This window comes from Somniosus microcephalus, chromosome 2 (assembly GCF_052327205.1).
Source record: "Somniosus microcephalus isolate GS21.2 chromosome 2, FLI_Smic_1.0, whole genome shotgun sequence".
NCBI lineage: Eukaryota > Metazoa > Chordata > Chondrichthyes > Squaliformes > Somniosidae > Somniosus > Somniosus microcephalus.
The window spans coordinates 231,501,988-231,519,166 of record NC_140988.1 but is presented as its reverse complement, the minus strand read 5'-3'; the positions used below and the strand labels follow the sequence as shown (position 1 = coordinate 231,519,166).

The following is a 17,179-nucleotide window of genomic DNA, read 5'->3' as shown; positions in this document are numbered from 1 at the left end:
TATTTAATGAATTGGCCTCTACTGCCTTCTGTGGCAGAGAATTCCACAGGTTCACCACTCTCTGGGTGAAGAAATTCCTCCTCATCTGTCCCAAATGGCTTACCCCTTATCCTTAGACTGTGACCCCTGGTTCTGGACTCCCCGACCATCGGGAACATCCTTCCTGCATCCAGTCTGTCTAGTCCTGTTAGAATTTTATAAGTTTCAATGAGATCCCCTCTTATTCTTCTAAACTCCAGCGAGTATAAGCCCAATCGACCCAATCTCTCCTCATACGTCATTCCTGCCGTCCCAGGTATCAGCCTGGTGAATCTTCGCTGCACTCCCTCCATGGCAAGAACATTCTTCCTCAGATAAGGTGACCAAAACTGCACACAATACTCAAGATGTGGTCTCACCAAGGCCCTGTACAACTGCAGCAAGACATCCTTGTTCCTGTACTCAAACCCTCTCGCTACGAAGGCCAACATACCATTTGCCTTCTTAACCGCCTGCTGCGCCTGCATGCTTACCTTCAGCGACTGGTGCACAAGGACACCCAGGTCTCATTGCACTTCCCCTTCTCCCAATCTATTGCCATTCAGATAATCTGCCTTCCTGTTTTTGACACCAAAATGGATAACCTCGCATTTATCCACGTTATATTGCATCTGCTATGCTTCTGCCCAAATCATACTGGAGTTTCTCGGCATCCTCCTCACAGCACACATGCCCACCCAGCTTAGTGTCGTCTGCAAACTTGGAGATATTACATCTAGTTCCCTCGTCTAGATCATTAATATATAGTGAATAGCTGGGGTCCAAGGACCGATCCCTGCGGTACCCCACTAGTCACTGCCTGCCACTCAGAAAAAGACCCGTTTATTCCAACTCTTTGCTTTCTGTCTGCCAACCAGTTCTCTATCCAAGTCAATACCTTGCCCCCAATCCCATGTGCTAATCTCTTATGCGGGACCTTATCGAAAGCCTTCCGAAAGTCCAAAGACACCACATCCACTGGTTCTCCCTTATCTATTTTACCAGTTACATCCTCAAAATTCCAGTAGATTAGTCAAGCACGATTTACCTTTTGTAAATCCATGTTGACTTTGTCCGATTCTGTCACTGTTTTCCAAGTGCTCTGCTATTACATCTTTTATAATGGACTCTAGCATTTTCCCCACTACCGATGTCAGGCTTACCGGTCTGTAATTCCCTGTTTTCTCTCTACCACCTTTTTTTGAATAGTGGGGTAACATTAGCTACCCTCCAATCCATGGGTACTGTTCCAGAGTCTATCGAATTTTGGAAGATGAGCAACAATGCATCTACTATTTCTGGGGCCACTTCCTTAAGTACCCTAGGATGTAGATTATCAGGCCCTGGGGATTTATCAGCCTTCAATCCCGTCAATTTCCCTAACACCATTTCCCTACAAATACTGATTTCTTTCAGTTCCTCCCTTTCATTAGACCCTATGTTCCCCGACATCTCCGGGAGGTTATTTGTGTCCTCCTTTGTGAAGACAGAACCAAAGTATTTCTTAAATTGGTCTTCCATTTCTTTGTTCCCCATTATAAATTCCCCTGATTCTGACTGTAAGGGACCTACACTTGACTTCACCAATCTTTTTCTCTTCACATATCTATAAAAGCTTTTAGTCAGTTTTTGTGTCCCCAGCAAGCTTACTCTCATACTCTATTTCCCCCCTCTTAATTAATCCCTTTGTCCTCCTTTGTTGAATCCTAAACTGCTCCCAATCCTCAGGTTTACTGTTTTTTCTGGCCAATTTATATTGTCTCTCCTTGGATCTTATGCTTTCCCTAATTTCCATTGTTAGCCACGGTTGAGTCACCTTTTTTGTTTCATTTTTATGCCAAACTGGGATGAACAAATTTTGTAGTTCATCCATGCGATCTTTGAATGTTTGCCATTGCCTATCCACCGTCAACCCTTTGACTGACATTCCCCAATCAATCCTACCCAACTCGCGCCTCATACCATCGTAGTTTCCTTTATTTAAATTCAGGAACCTAGTCTGTCAACCACTTCACTCTCCATCTTAATGAAGAATTCTATCATAATGGCCCTGAAATTAGGATCGGGAGCTTGCCGCACGTGCAAGCCCCCGATGTGCACTTACCCGGCGCGCTGACATTTCAATCCTGGCCCGCATTGCATTTCCTCTCACTGGCCCGCTTGAGGTCCTGCCGCGCTGTGCGTGCATGACCCAGCGGCGTACTTAGTGCGATGAGCCGGCTGGGATCACGTGAGCACAGGGCAACCAATGGGAGGTTGCAAAAGTTCATTCATGAGTTTGATAGTGAGAGCTGTCAAACTCATGAAAACTCCAGGCCCCAAAACACTACTTAAACTTGAAAGAAAATTAAAAAAAATATTGCACTACTTAAATGAACCATAAATAACTAAAAAAATCTATTTTAAATAATAATTTTAAAATTTGAAAAAAAAAAAAAAAAAATCAGGGCTAAAACTAAACTTACCTTACTGTAAATTCTTTAAAAATAATAAACTTGTGGGAAAATTTTTTATAAATTGTATTAATAGACCACTTACCTGTAAAACTAAGTACTTACGTGTGGTTTTTCAATGCGTAAAAACCGGAGGCCTTTACACATGCGCAACTCTCTTTAAAAAATAAAGGAAATCCAAGTCGCTGCCTGTGTAATCGCACGCATTCAGCCTCTTAACCCCTTGGGTCAGAGGAGAGGAAATGCCGGTTTTCCCCACATGCGCTGTGCATGCTGAAAACCGGCAATTCCTCCGGGCACACGCATGAGTACCCCGTCTGTACTCACGCGTTGGGAGGGGAATTACTGGGCCATTATGATCGCTCCGCCCCAAGGGGCCTCGCACAACAAGATTGCTAATTCTTTCTCATTACATAATACCCAGTCTAAGATGGCCTGATCTCTAGTTGGTTCCTTGACATATTGGTCCAGGAAACCATCCTGTATACACTCCAGGAATTCCTCCTCCACAGTATTGTTACTAATTTGGTTAGCCCAATCTATATGTAGATTAAAGTCACCCATGATAACTGCTGTGCCCTTATTGCACGCTTCTCTAATTTCCCTTTGAATGCCATCCCCAACCTCCGCATTACTGTTTGGAGGTCTATATACCACTCCCACTAATGTTTTCTGCCCCTTGGTATTTCTCAGTTCTACCCATACAGATTCCACATCATCAGAGCCAATATCCTTCCTTACAATTGTGTTAATCCCCTCTTTAACCAGCAATGCTACCCCACCTCCTTTTCGCCTATCTTTCCTGAATATTGAATACCCCTGGATGTTGAGTTCCCAGCCTTGGCCACCCTGGAGCCATGTTTCCGTAATCCCAATCATATATTCGTTTACCTCTATTTGCGCAGCTAATTCATCCACCTTATTACGAATGCTCCTCGCATTAAGACACAAAGCCTTCAGGCTTGTTCTTTTAACGCTCTTAGACCATTTAGGATTATTACTTACTGTGGCCATGTTTGATTTAAACTGTTGATTTCTCTGACTGCCACTTTTGTTTTTCTCCTTCCTGTCTTTTGCTTTTATCCTTGTTTCACTTTCCTCTCGTCTCCCTGCTCAGGTTCCCAACCCCCTGCCATTTTAGTTTAAATTCTCCCCCAGAGCACTAGCAAACACTCCGGTCCCGGCCCTGCCCAGGTGCAAACCGTCCGGTTTGTACTGGTCCCACCTCCCCCAGAACCGGTTCCAATATCCCAGGAATTTGAATCCCTCCCCCTTGCACCATTCCTCTAGCCACGTATTTATCTGAAATATCCTTCTATTTCTACTCTCACTAGCACGTGGCACTGGTAGCAATCCTGAGATTACTACCTTTGAGGTCCTATTTATTAAATTTACCTCCTAACTCCCTATATTCAGCTTTTAGGACCTCATCCCTTTTTTTTACCTATATCGTTGGTACCTATATGCACCACGACAACTGGCTGTTCACCCTCCCCTTCCAAAATGTTCTGCAGCCACTCAGACATCCTTGACCCTTGCACCAGGGAGACAACACACCATCCTGGAGTCTCGTTTGCGGCCGCAGAAACGCCTATCTATTCCCCTTACAATAGAATCCCCTATTACTATAGCTCTACCCCTCTTTTTCCTCCCGTCCTGTGCAGCAGAACCACCCCTGGTGCCAGGAAGTTGGCTGCTGCTGCTTTCCCCTGATAAGCCATCCCCCTCAACAGTATCAAAAGTGGTTTATCTGTTTGAGGGGGGGGATGGCCACAAGGGACTCCTGCACTACCTACCTGCACCTACTACTCTGCCAGGTGGTCACCCATTCCCTTTCTGCCTGTGCAACCTTTACTTGTGGTGTGACCAACTCCCTAAACGTGCTTTCCACAACGTCCTCAGCATTGTGAATGCTCCAGTATGTATCCATTTGCAGCTCCAGCTCCGCAATGCGGTCTGCCAGTAGCTGGATACACTTCCTGCACACATGGTCATCAGGGACACAGGAAGTGTCCCTGGTTTCCCACATAGCGCAGGAGGAGCATGCCACAGGACCGAGCTGTCCTGCCATGACTTACCCTTTAATTCAAATTAAATTAAATCAAATCAATACCACCAATTACTAGTTAAATGATATACTTAAGGGCCCTGGTTTAACAGCAGTCCCCGCTACACCACAGACAGCTTAGAAACTATAAACCACAGAGTTTAAGTTTGGAAAAAAGGGAGCAATACTCACCAACCAATGACGTACCTGCTTTCTGGTGACGTCACACTTCGATTACTTTTTACTTCTCTCTCCCGCTGAGATTGGTAAACCTACCTGCTGCTGCCACCTCTTATAGCCGCTCCACCGCCGCCGCTCCAACCAGGTCCGCCGCCGCTGTGGGGCCTACCTGCTGCTGCCGCCTCTTACAGCAGCTGCTCCTCCACCACCGCCACTCCAACCAGATCCATCGCCGCCGTGGGGCCTACCTGCTGCTGCCGCCTCTTAGTCGCTCCTCCGCCGCCGCTCCAACCAGGTCCGCTGCCGCTGTGTTCCCATTCCTGATCACTTTACAGTGACCTCTGCAAGAGGTATGTGTGTGTGGATGCGAGGACAGCCCAGCTATGATGCCCTGACAGTCAAAGAACTAACCAACACACTGTCAGGGCTCACATGAATAGCAGAAAGTGAGATCCTGTAGAATTGTGCCTCAGCAAGAGAAGAGGGAGGCAGAGAAAACTGGCAAAAATAAATAAATCTGGCAATCTCATTGATTTACACTAATCTTCTATACATTCTGATATTCTTTGAATGCAATTTAAATTTTAAATTGTACTTAATTTATTCAGAATATTCCAGAAACTGCAGAGCAGTTGTACTATTTCTCTCCTGGGAAAAAATGTTATGATAGTTATTGCTCCATACAGTGAGTTTACCCTAGTCTCAAATGCAAGTCTGTGAATCTGCCATTAGATCAAAGCCTCCTGTTCGTTTAAATACAGGGAGATCATCCTCGAAATTTTCTCTACAACATTTGGGTCTCCCTATTTTGTATTGAAACCAGCAACTCTGTAGAGATCAACAACACCAACAACTTGTGTTTATATAGCGCCTTTGACGTAGTAAAACGTCCTAAGGGGCTTCACAGGAGTATTAGAAGGCACAAAATTTGACACTGAGCCACATGAGAAATTTAGGGCAGGTGACCAACAGCTTGATCAAAGAGGTAGAGCGTATTAAAGGAGGAAAGAGGGGTAGCGAGGCGGAGAGGTTTAGGCAGGGAATTCCAGCACTTCAGGCCTAGGCAACAGAAGGCATGGCCACCAAAGGTTGAGCGATTATAATCAGGGATGCTCAAGATCCGCACCCAACACAAATGTTTAAAAAGGGGAGCGCCGCGGATGAAGTAAGGTTACCTGTCTTCTCAGTCACCAAAAGACTCGTAGCAGGTGGTGAGCTGAAGAGGGGAAGAAAATTATTTTAAATTGATCAAGAAATCATTTTTGGCTATGAAGACAAGCCAATGTTGCAATGTGCTACACATTTGAGACTGACTGTTAAGCTGTTGAACTAATTATAGGTTCAGACGTAATGTACCAGCTTTGTGTAGGTTTTACTCAAGTTGCAAGGGATGCCTTCAGGCAGGTTACTTAGAAATCTTTGTAACAACACCGATCTGTAAATTGTTCTCCAGAAATCAGTTTTTAGAATTGAGCATCACTGGGATCACAACATCTCTGCCTTATAGCTGTACCTAGGGTTGGCTTACTTCCTCATGAGATAGTTAAAATGACAGCCCGGAATTTGCAGTGGGTACTAAGTGAACGAATAGCATTCACTGTTATTACCCCTTCAGAATTTAGCGCATGTGCATCCTAGCATGGAAATTCTGAAGTTGCGGTCAGTCATTCACTGCTTCGACACTGCCCTCCCCAACACCCACATCCACGCCACCCCACACCCATCCATAGCCGGCAATCAGTGAAACTGACAAAATCTTTGTTTTTTCTGCATTGATATCGCTGTTAAATACCCCATTAAATGTTGAGCCTTGTTGGATTAGGTGTAACTGGGGTTTTAACAACATATTGACTGCTAAACAAACGTTATGACCCTGAAAAACTAATTTTAATTTTGTGGAGTGTCAAATTTATCCATTTTAATAAAAATTACAATTTTTAAGAAACCGGAAAATCTTTATTTCAGATTTACCTTTTCCCCATGGGAGAGCCCCAATCTTTGTTTTGCTCTCTAACATTTTTTTAAAGTTAGAATAAAAGGAGTGTTGACATCACAGCAGCTCGCACTAGGGGATCCCCATTAACCTACACTGATCTCAACTGTGTCGGAAAAGCCGAACTTCTCGCCACAGGGATGGCGAGATCTTTGTCGGAAGCTTAATTCGGGGCCAGCAGCGAATGCCTTTGCTTTGCCGCTGACTGCAAATTACAAGCCAATAACATCAGTTGCCTACATCTCACTTATTTGAAACAAATTGGGAAATGTTATACCTTGAAATTAATTTTCAGGAGCTGGGATATTCTTTCCCTTTTTCTCCCCTTGAAGGTGCGTTCTCTCACTGGGATAGGGACTGACACAAATAATTGAAGTATGAGCCTTGACAATGAACATGGCAGGCTAGCCATGTCCTGTCCTCATAAGTGTCTACTTCCTGTACAGCAATCGGGAGCAGAAACCCTGGTCAATTTTTCCATCCCTAACCCAAGGGCATTTTAGCTCGTTATAGCACTCCTACCACTGAGCAGGCAGAGATCAACTTACTTAAAACAAACCCAGGATCAAACTTGGGATTAGGAACGGTGTTAAATCACAATGAAGCAGATTAATGCCAGCATTACTCATTGGTGCTATCTATTTGTGTCTCAAATTTGCAAGATAAGTAATTGTTATTTTTTATTGCCATACTCAAGAAAATTCATCAATTGCTAAACATGTGGCCAAGTTCAGAGTTTAATAAATGTGTTATTGTTTGTAGGTGATTGTGCTGTCGACCAGACTATTAAAACCACTTGATGTAACTCAGCTCATCTTTGCAACTGACAGGCTGCATCCTGATATAGGAGTGTAATAAGTACATTGTTGCTGACCAGAAATCTGAACTATACTGGGCATAAACAGACAGAAATCCAGGACTTGCCATCATTGAAAGGAACAGCTGAAAACTAATACCCAAAGAGTATAAATATGTAGAAGAGGTGGCTAAATGTCTGGCTATTAATGTGCCAGCCGATTGAAAGCTGAAGCCCACTTAATCTACAACTAACCCAATGCCTTTGGAGAGTATTAATGTGATTCTTCCACCCCACCCCACGGTTTTACTTGTTCTGTATCACTGACTATGCAGCTTTTCTAATCCGCCTATGGAAGCGTGTCATTTAACCCGATTTATTTAAGAATTGAATTGTGCGGCAGTGTTCTGAGCACTGAAAATAAGTGTGTTCTCTTTCAAAAAAAAAAAAAAATCACTGGTTTATATGATGTCAGTAATCCTAAACAGAATTTCCCTGTACTCTACTGAAAACTATTTCTTAATAAACCTCCAGTAATGACATTGTAAGGTATCTGCAATTTTTTATGATCACACATCAAGAACATGAAACACACTGATAATCACAGCTATCACTTAAGTTGTTCTTTGTCACATTTTTGAACCTAACTTCAAGATTGTTCTTTAAACTCAAGAAAGCACGAGCAAAGACAAAAGTAGCAGTCAGCAAACTATGCACTAAAAAAGCACAAAAAAAACTGCCACTTTTTCCCCCCAGATTGTTCAAGTGCAGTGCCATTGGGTTGAGAAGACCGCAGCTCTTGAACTCCGTGAATCAACAAACCCTGTTGCTTAGCAACAGCTTCAAAACAGTCGGCCGCAGCTTAAAACCGTCTGTTGCTAAGCAACAGCTTCAGCTAGACCTTGCAGAGCCTGACTGGAAAAAAAAAGCAACGAGAAGTTAAAAAAAAACTTATAGGAAACAGCTCCTGAATTTTGCCGGTAGATAGAGCTTTCCGGACATTTAACCTCCGGTTAAACGAAAGTTTCCTGTACCTTGCAACTCCATTTTAGTGGTCATACATTGCCTTGCAGAAATTTGTTAAATTCCAGAGGAAAAATCAACTACAAATGCACAAGGGATCCCAAGCCAGTTTAATCAGGGTGAGTATTCCAAGTAGCCAAAATAAGATGGAACTGTCATACAGCTGAAACTGTAGCGACTGGAGAAAGCTAGAATTACCCCTACTGGAACGGCCAGATCTACTAGGTCTTTTCAGGAATTGATATATTGGGTGTAAATGAATGAGTAATAATTGTTTCCTAGTGATTTAAGGACACTGGAGCTACTCACTAATTCAATTGACTTAGTAATAGTTGTCCTAGAAAATGCAATCACTTGGGTAACATGAATTACAGGAATAGAAATAGCACTTGTTATTCCAAAGGACAGTTAATCCATCACAACTATTTAATTTTTGTAGGCATTTTGAGTACACAATGTTAAGAGGTTCCATTCAAGGAAAATACATCCCACTAAATTGAGTGTTGTGTCAATAAAGTGAAAGTGATGAGAACAAATATACTCAAGGACCTGGGAAACAGCATACTGCAAGGGAAGGGAAAGAAACCAAAATAGCTAATTACGATTTAGTGCAAATTTTTTCAATACTGTGCAAATGTTAACCGTTCAATTTTCAAACTGGATGGTGAAAGTGTTTAAGAAAATGTGTTGGATTGGGACCCTGTGGTCTGCACAGGAGTGGGTTTAAAAAATTCTAAGCCATAAACACCTTCCACACAGATTCTAAATTAAACATATACCTCATTCCTAAATTACATTAAATGAAATCTGGAAACATTCAAAGCTGTTTGTGTAAATAGTTCTACATCAGATAGGAAAAGTTCAATAATCCTATGTACAGCAGTGTACAGCTGGTTTTAAATTACCAATAGCAGGGATAATTTATACCATGTAGAGGAGTCTTTAAGATTTGTGTTGCATTCAGTGATGGTGAGTTATTCTACCACAGATTACATTATATATTTATTATCCATTTAATGTGATCAACTTCCATTTGACTGCAACAGATTTTACTGCACAGAATGGCTAATAGTGGCAAACATTAAAAGGTTAGATTTGAAAGACTTCAATATCACTAGGAGAACTCATCACTTTGACAAAATAACTCAATTTAGTGGAATGTATTTTCCTTAAACAGAAGCTCTCAACATTGTGTAGTTTAACTACATTTGATGTTTAAAAGGAGCTGTTTGACTAGTTTAATGCAAGGAACATGCCAGCATGCTTTGGCATAGACCAATGTTGAGAACACTGGACTGACCTAAACCCTAACAGGACAAAATAAGTGGCTCTTTATGCAAAGAGGACATTACAAACATGGAGTTAATAGAAAACTGCAATTGTTAGATCAGATATGGTGAAAGTGCTTTGTCACAGAAGTATGCTTGGAACCCAGTAGACATTGCAAGGACTAGAGTAATGTAAAGCAACAAAACAAACAGCAATTCAGTGAATGGACTTCCAGTGACAATAAGCACATGCCTGGGTTTGATAAGGACAAGATAAACAAACAGATGTACTTCTGTGAAAGTAAATAATAAAGTCTTTCATAAAACAGCATACTTGGTTCAAATGTTTATTTGTCAAAATATTGGAAAATGCATTGTCCTCTGGAGAGGAATCATTGCTGTAAACTAAGGCAAAAGCACAAGTGGCTTTCATAAAGTGCAATTAGAAGGTGGCTTCCATCCTCTACACAGGAGGAGATTTCCCACTTAAGGTAGAGGTCAGATATCAAAGCTCAGTTTAGAGTATTCGGATAGTATATGCCTGGTTTTATTTAACAAGCTTCAATTTGAATTCCTGTTGTCTTAAATCGTGGAGTGGAAGCTGATTTGAGGGGGGGGGGGGGGGAGAATTCAACTGCAGGCCAGTATGTCTCATTTATTTATAGTATTCAAGATTGCTTGGGGCAGGGGGTGAAGGTCAGAAGACCTTAAATGGTTTAAGGAGGGCATGGAGGTCTACTACTCCCACTGGCTAGAATGGAATTCAAATGGAGCAGTATGGCCTATGTAATAGTTATGTTTATTTAAACAGAAAGCTAGCTCATTGAAAAGTTGCACATAGACTGTATCCAGCACATTGAAATACTTGCACACCAGTCCGATCTATAATGTGGTAGAGGCAACCATGAAGCCGATTCCACACTCCTCACTGCTTCCAGTGGGGGTTAGCTCTCAAGGAGTACAAGGTCAGAGAGGTGTGCACCTGTGATTTCCTCCCTACGAGTGCCAATCCCCACAGGAAGAGTGGGATCACCCTTGCATTCCAGCAAGTGAAAGGGTGAATGCCATTTTACTAGAAAATATGTAAAGCAATTGGTGTAAGTCAAGTACTGAACAGTTAGAATGATAAATACAATCTGTTTCTGGATTGAACTACCAGAGTTTCCACACACACACGAAAAAAACAACAGGCTGCTGTTTTAAAGAATTGAGCTTTGTCCCAATTGGCTATCACCACTGCACATTTTTCAAAATCACTGTACAATAACTGAACAAACCCTATGTGGCCAACAGGGAGCTCAGAAGGGAACTTCTGATAGTTCAGAGGTCTGCTCCCACCATAGCCTGGAATAGCAAGGGTCATTGAAATACCAATTCTTAAAATCACTAGGCAATGATCAAAGGCCCAGCTGACTGAATACATGGGTTGTCTATACTAGACATGTCATACATCTTCTGAGTGTAGCCTTGGCTTTCCAGATCTTCTCATGCTCAGTTTGACTTGTCCCAGTCTTTTAAAAGTCAATGGTGATGAAACACCTCATTGTTTTATTTAAAATATCAATATATTCAGCTGCAATCTCAGACAGATGTTGCAGTCCGCACTTTGGCAGAAAGAGCTTGCTTGAACCGCCTCCTCAAATCTAACATGTTTGGTGATTTCGGCCTAGGTATAATGGATATTTTTCTCTTTTCAGCATTGCTGCTCATTTGTTGTTTACTAATCTCTTTGCATAGCACATGAAAAGCATTGTACACATCATTATAGTTTTCACTGGCAGACACCTCATAGAACGAGCATCCTAGTATGTTTGCTAATTGAAGGCCATGGTGAGGTTCCACTTGTTTGGCATGAAGGAGGTCGGCCTTGTTTCCTACAATTATGACAGGAACTCTACTCTCTGGATGCACACGACAAACGTGTTGGTGGAGGTGACTGATCAGTTCATAGCTTTTGTAGTCTGTGATTGAATAGACCAGCACAATCGCATCAGCCCACTGTATGGATCTGTTAAGTAGGTCGCTGCAGCTCAGACTTTGTCCATTTATCTAGAAACAGAAATAACTATTAAGGACATTTACCATAATTAGATAAAGTTTGTATCTAAATGCACAAATAGTGAAAAGAGGGGACATAGGATTGATAATATTGTAAGCAGAAATCTGAAATGAAAATGTCACTGATTTCTATCTAGTTTAAATACTGTTGTGAAAAGTTTATTTTGCAGACACGGATTCAAAGCTCAAATACAAAACAGTCACTTATCCTAGTATGTGCTGTGTTGTATTTCTAGATAAGTTGGTTTTGTCTGAACTACATAATGGCTTTACTATTGCAGGACTATGTTGATTCAGCTGTATAGCTGAGAAAAGCACAAAATGTGTCATACTTCAGCAAAGTATCCAACAGGCAGTCTGATTAAAGAAGTGCTTGATACTGGAACATGTGGTTGCATTTGTGGGAAACCGGTTGGCTAGACAGTCATTTTCATTGCTTATAATCCAAATATAGATTAGTGGAGGAAGTTATGAATTCAGCCCACTTAGTTTGAATCCAATATTCAGTTTGATCGTTTGAGTGATCCCAAGTCCAGGCTAATTGTGTAAACAGTGTTTTTGCCTTAAGCAAGCTAAATGGGCAGACATGTGGTTTAAAATAAACTTGAATGCCAAACAGCTAAAATCCTATAATGTCACAGCAGACTGATATAAATGCCAGATTATTAATTGATTCCCCCCATTAGTTAAAATTCCATCTGTGTATGTCATCTAAATGGCATTTCAAATATGAAGGACCTCCCACAGTATGGTACACTATCACCATGCAAGCAAGGGAGTTTTCCAGGCTTGAGGAGCAGGGGCTGGAGAACCCGGAACAGGCCTCAGTGGGAGAACGTAGAACAGCATCTGGTGTGTCCAAGGAGGATCTGGGAGAAAGAAAGACTTGCATTTATTTAGTGCCTTTCATGACCAAGGCATCCCAAAGCACTTTACAGCCAATGAAGTACTTTTGAAGTGTAGTCACTGTTATAATGTAGGAAACATGGTAGCCCATTTGTACACAACAAGCTCCCACAAACACCAATGTGATAATGATCAGGTAATCTGTTTTAGTGATATTGATTGAGGGATAAATATTGGTCAGGACACTGGGGATAACCCCCCTGGTCATCTTCAAAATAGTGCTATGGGATCTTTTACGTCCATCTGAGGGAGCAGACGGGGCCTCGGTTTAATGTCTCATCCGAAAGACTCCCCCAGTACTGCACTGGAGTGTCAGCCTAGATTTTTGTGCTCATGTCTCTGGAGTGGGACTTGAATGCACAACCTTCTGACTCAGAGGCAAGAGTGCTCCCAACTGAGCTACATCTGGGAGGTTGGAAAGAGCCAGGCTGGAGCAGTTCTATAGGACTTAGTGGTCCTGGAAGGTAAAAGTGTGTGGCTGCAGCAATTTTTTTAATTTTTTAAAAAAAAAATTTCGGTGGGGGGGGGGGGGGGCGGCAGAAATGGGGGATGTGAATAGGAGAAGAAACCCCCATGAGGAAAAGGTTGGACAGAGTAAATAAACAGCCTACAGTGGAGGATTAACCAGGAGAGTGTTGTGAAGAAAGACAGCAAACTATCATGACTGGCAAAAACTGGATGAATATTATAATGGATTAATCAGCAAATTGGAGACTTATGGAAATATTGCAATCATACAATTTTATCAATATAGACAGATGAAAGTTAGCATGCCTTAAGTATGCCGAACACTAATTTACTAGTTTCTTTGAACAAATGAACACATTTGGTAAACGTATCCCATCCAAACATGCATGTAAACACTAGCCTTTATGTGGAACTCCAGAACAGGTTCTTTTGTATTTAGCTGAGGAGGATTGTTTGACTTCTTCCCCTATCCATTTTGGGGCATTTGTGACAAGGTCTTACTTCTGAGTGCAGAGACTTTCAGTTTGAGTGAAGAGTTTCTGCATCGGAGTTGTGTGTTCTAACTTTATTCTGCTGAACCTTCATACCAGAATTAAAGTTACATCAACATACAAGTGTCAGAGCATTAAGAGAATGCACTTTAGTTGCTGTTTTACTGTTAACAAAAAGATTTCAAAACTTTGGAATGGGGGTTGCTGGAAGGGACCATTTGTGAAATGCTAATTATGCTACATCAGAAAAGTTTCCTCTATGCCACCCCAAGTTGTTCATAAATCATTGGCTAAATGCTACAATATTTGTACCAAAGAAATTCCAGGCTTTTCTGAGGAGCATATAATTCTACATCACCTTACTGTCAAGAAGTTCAAAATGTCAGTGCCGGTATTCCGGTTCTGGATTTTACTGTAGTAAGATGAAACACATTGACTTGACATGTGTCCAACAGCTTACCACAGAATGCAGATTAATGGACCGTGAAACTGTAGAACTTCAGAGTTTGGACAATGGCAGTGTTACAGTGCTTCAGGAATGTGGCTGCATCTGCTAAAGCACACCAACTGGTTTAGCAACTAGCCAGACTTTCTGCCTTCTAAACTGTCTGCTCACAACAGCACGGTTTACTAAGTAAAGAAAATCAATAGCAATATTACAGAAGCCATTCTGTACGACAGCTGGTAAGTGCCCCCCTTAGTGTGGGAATGGCCATTAAAATGAATGCTGCAGTGAATCCTGTGCACCTTTTTCAGGGCTAGACTTTGAGGTCCACATATAACCCACATTATGCCACAGCAACAAAAATTGGTCATTAGTTTAATGTTTGGGTAACGAGAAAACAGTGCTCAAATGGAAACCTGCAAACCCCATGGGCTGCTCGCCCCATAGTGATGTGTTACAACCTTTCTTGTGGGCTGTTTGTATTTGGACTCCCATTTCAGATCATGTTACGACACGATTATCTAGCCAACCTGGTAGAACAATAGCACAATGAACGCACACAACCACCTCCATACAAGTTTCCCTCCCGCCCCCTCCCTCCCTCTACAATCTTCTCCCCTCTTCCCCAGATTCCTTGCTGTGCTACAGCCATTGGCACCTTACCCAAGTGGTCGTAAATAAGTAAGCCTCAGCATCAAGTGTCAGGACACTGGGATCATAACTGCCGAGCCAAACTGCATATTCAACAGGGAGTCACTGGAATCCTGACTGTTATTCCTCTAACCTAGGATACTGATACACTCAGTACCCCTACTGCTGCCTTGGCTGAAATCAGCTAACTCAGCACAGACTGGGGATCATATTAAATCTTCCTGCTCTGCTTGGCACAGCTATCAACTGGATAAATTCATGGATTATCAGGGGAGTTTGCTACATGCATTTAGCAGACAAGTATGGGAGGCACCTAATCCAACAGCCATAAAAATCTGAGTTTGTAATGTCCTTGAACCCTTGTTAATACAATGAACTGGGAATTATTTCTAAATAATGTATGAAATTAATCCCAATAAAAATGTACCCTCTAATGAGGGAGAAAATAGCTGCATGTTCAATTTCAGCATTAACAATCCAATGTTCCAACATGAATTACAGTCTGTTGTTTGGCACATCAATCATAGAAACATAGAAGATAGGAGCAGGAGTCGGCCATTCAGCCCCTCGAGCCTGCTCCGCCATTCAATGAGATCATGGCTGATCATCCAAACTCAGTACCCCGTCCCTGCCTTCTCCCACATCCCTTTAGCCTTAAGAAATATATCTAACTCCTGTCAAAGCTTTTGGATTCAGGTGAACTGTCTGAAATATTCCAGTGTTTACATTCGTGGAATAGCTGGACAAGGAGAACCTTCATTTGTGTCAGGATTCTTCTTATGAGGCTTCTACTATGCAAAGCATAATTGGAAGGGGGAACAGAAGAGATGGGAGAAAAAGTCATGTAGAAAATCTCACCTGAACACCTGGTGTGTCTTGAACTTGTAGTGCAAGTTGTTCTCTATCTACTTGGACTTGTCTGGAATATAAAGTACCTGAAGACATTAACATTAGCTGTTTAGAAAAAAACTCCAATTTTTTTTAAAATTTGGATAGATCGGTAAATAAGTTTCATGTAGACAAAAGAACGAAGCTATTCAACGCCTATAAAATCAGGCTTTAAATGTTTTCAATACGATGGGAAACATCATAACCCTTACCTGCGTTTCTTTCATAGTCTCCGATGAACCTTCTGGTTAGAAATCGCACTACCAGAGCTGAGAAAGAAAGGGGAATGTGAAGCTGTGTGTCAGCCCAAGACAAAGCCCCCAACCCAACATTTCATAGGAGGGGGAAACACAAAGCTGCAGGCGCCCCACTCACAACTGTCAATAAAGCCTTTCTTTAGACCGCTATCCCCCAGAGCAAAATAACTCCGGCTTTTTCCATTTGTCAGAAACCCCTTCCGCCGCGTGGGGGACAGAAACTTTCCGGCAGACATTAAAGCCTCTCTCCAAACAAACTTCAAAGATTGGTGAACTAACCTGCTGCCTGGCAAATCTGCCTCGCAGGTGACTGGGGTCAGATCCACCAAATTCACTGGCATTTGTACATGAAGCGCCTCTGGAGGTGAAGCAGCAGGAACCCCGTTACAATGAGCTGAACGGGAACACTGCCCGTTTTCTTACCAGTTTTGCCCACGGCGCTGCCGCCGATGACCGCGATCTTGATGACCCGGTTGTTGGGGGCATATTCCGCAGGTCCGTACTCCTGGATCGTCGACATGTTCTGAATCAGGCGCATAGCAAACCCCGGCGGGTTGGAGGGGAGCCTGGCCTGGCACTCACTCCCCGGCCGGCGATCGATCAGTCACTCACTCACTGCCCGCCCCGCTCTCACTCACTAAACGACTGATTGCCCGCCCCGCTCTTTCTCACTGGAGCCGCCCCGCCGGCTCGGCCGCTTTTGTAGGGAACCTGCCCGCGGTTTCTGATTGGTCACTGACGGCTCGGCCGATTGGCTACTTCTCGCAGCACGTCACTTTACCTGTTAATTCTGTTCGCAATCCGGGATGTCTCGCGCACCGCCCACAGGCTGCTCCCGGGCACAGTGCACCCACTCCCGGGCAGTGTTACCGGGCACAGTGCACCATCCCCGGGCAGTGTTACCGGGCACAGTGCACCCACCCCCGGGCAGTGTTACCGGGCACAGTGCACCATCCCCAGGCAGTGTTACCGGGCACAGTGCACCCACCCCCGGGCAGTGTTACCGGGCACAGTGCACCATCCCCAGGCAGTGTTACCGGGCACAGTGCACCCACCCCCGGGCAGTGTTACCGGGCACAGTGCACCATCCCCGGGCAGTGTTACCGGGCACAGTGCACCCACCCCCGGGCAGTGTTACCGGGCACAATGCACCCACCCCCGGGCAGTGTTACCGGGCACAGTGCACCCACCCCCGGGCAATGTTACCGGGCACAGTGCACCCACCCCCGGGCAATGT

The 17,179-nt window shown here is 43.2% G+C and overlaps 2 protein-coding genes across 2 annotated transcripts in view; one reads left to right on the top strand and one right to left on the bottom strand.

The window, feature by feature from the left end:
* The window catches only part of scfd2 (sec1 family domain containing 2), a 461,156-nt gene extending 453,127 nt beyond the window's left edge, over positions 1-8,029 (top strand). Inside the window, exon 8 of the mRNA XM_085969951.1 lies at positions 7,454-8,029. Coding sequence (XP_085826077.1) covers positions 7,454-7,546 — 93 coding nt within the window. The 3' untranslated portion in view covers positions 7,547-8,029. The remainder of the gene's footprint in view (positions 1-7,453) is intronic.
* Positions 8,030-8,599: 570 nt separating this feature from the next.
* rasl11b (RAS-like, family 11, member B) lies at positions 8,600-16,629 on the bottom strand. Its single transcript, XM_085969952.1, has 4 exons — positions 16,366-16,629; positions 15,898-15,954; positions 15,656-15,732; positions 8,600-11,827 (listed from the first exon to the last, which is right to left on the bottom strand). The coding sequence occupies exons 1-4, from the start codon at positions 16,478-16,480 to the stop codon at positions 11,360-11,362; spliced, it is 717 nt and encodes a 238-aa protein (XP_085826078.1). The 5' UTR covers positions 16,481-16,629; the 3' UTR covers positions 8,600-11,359.
* Positions 16,630-17,179: the final 550 nt, after the last annotated feature.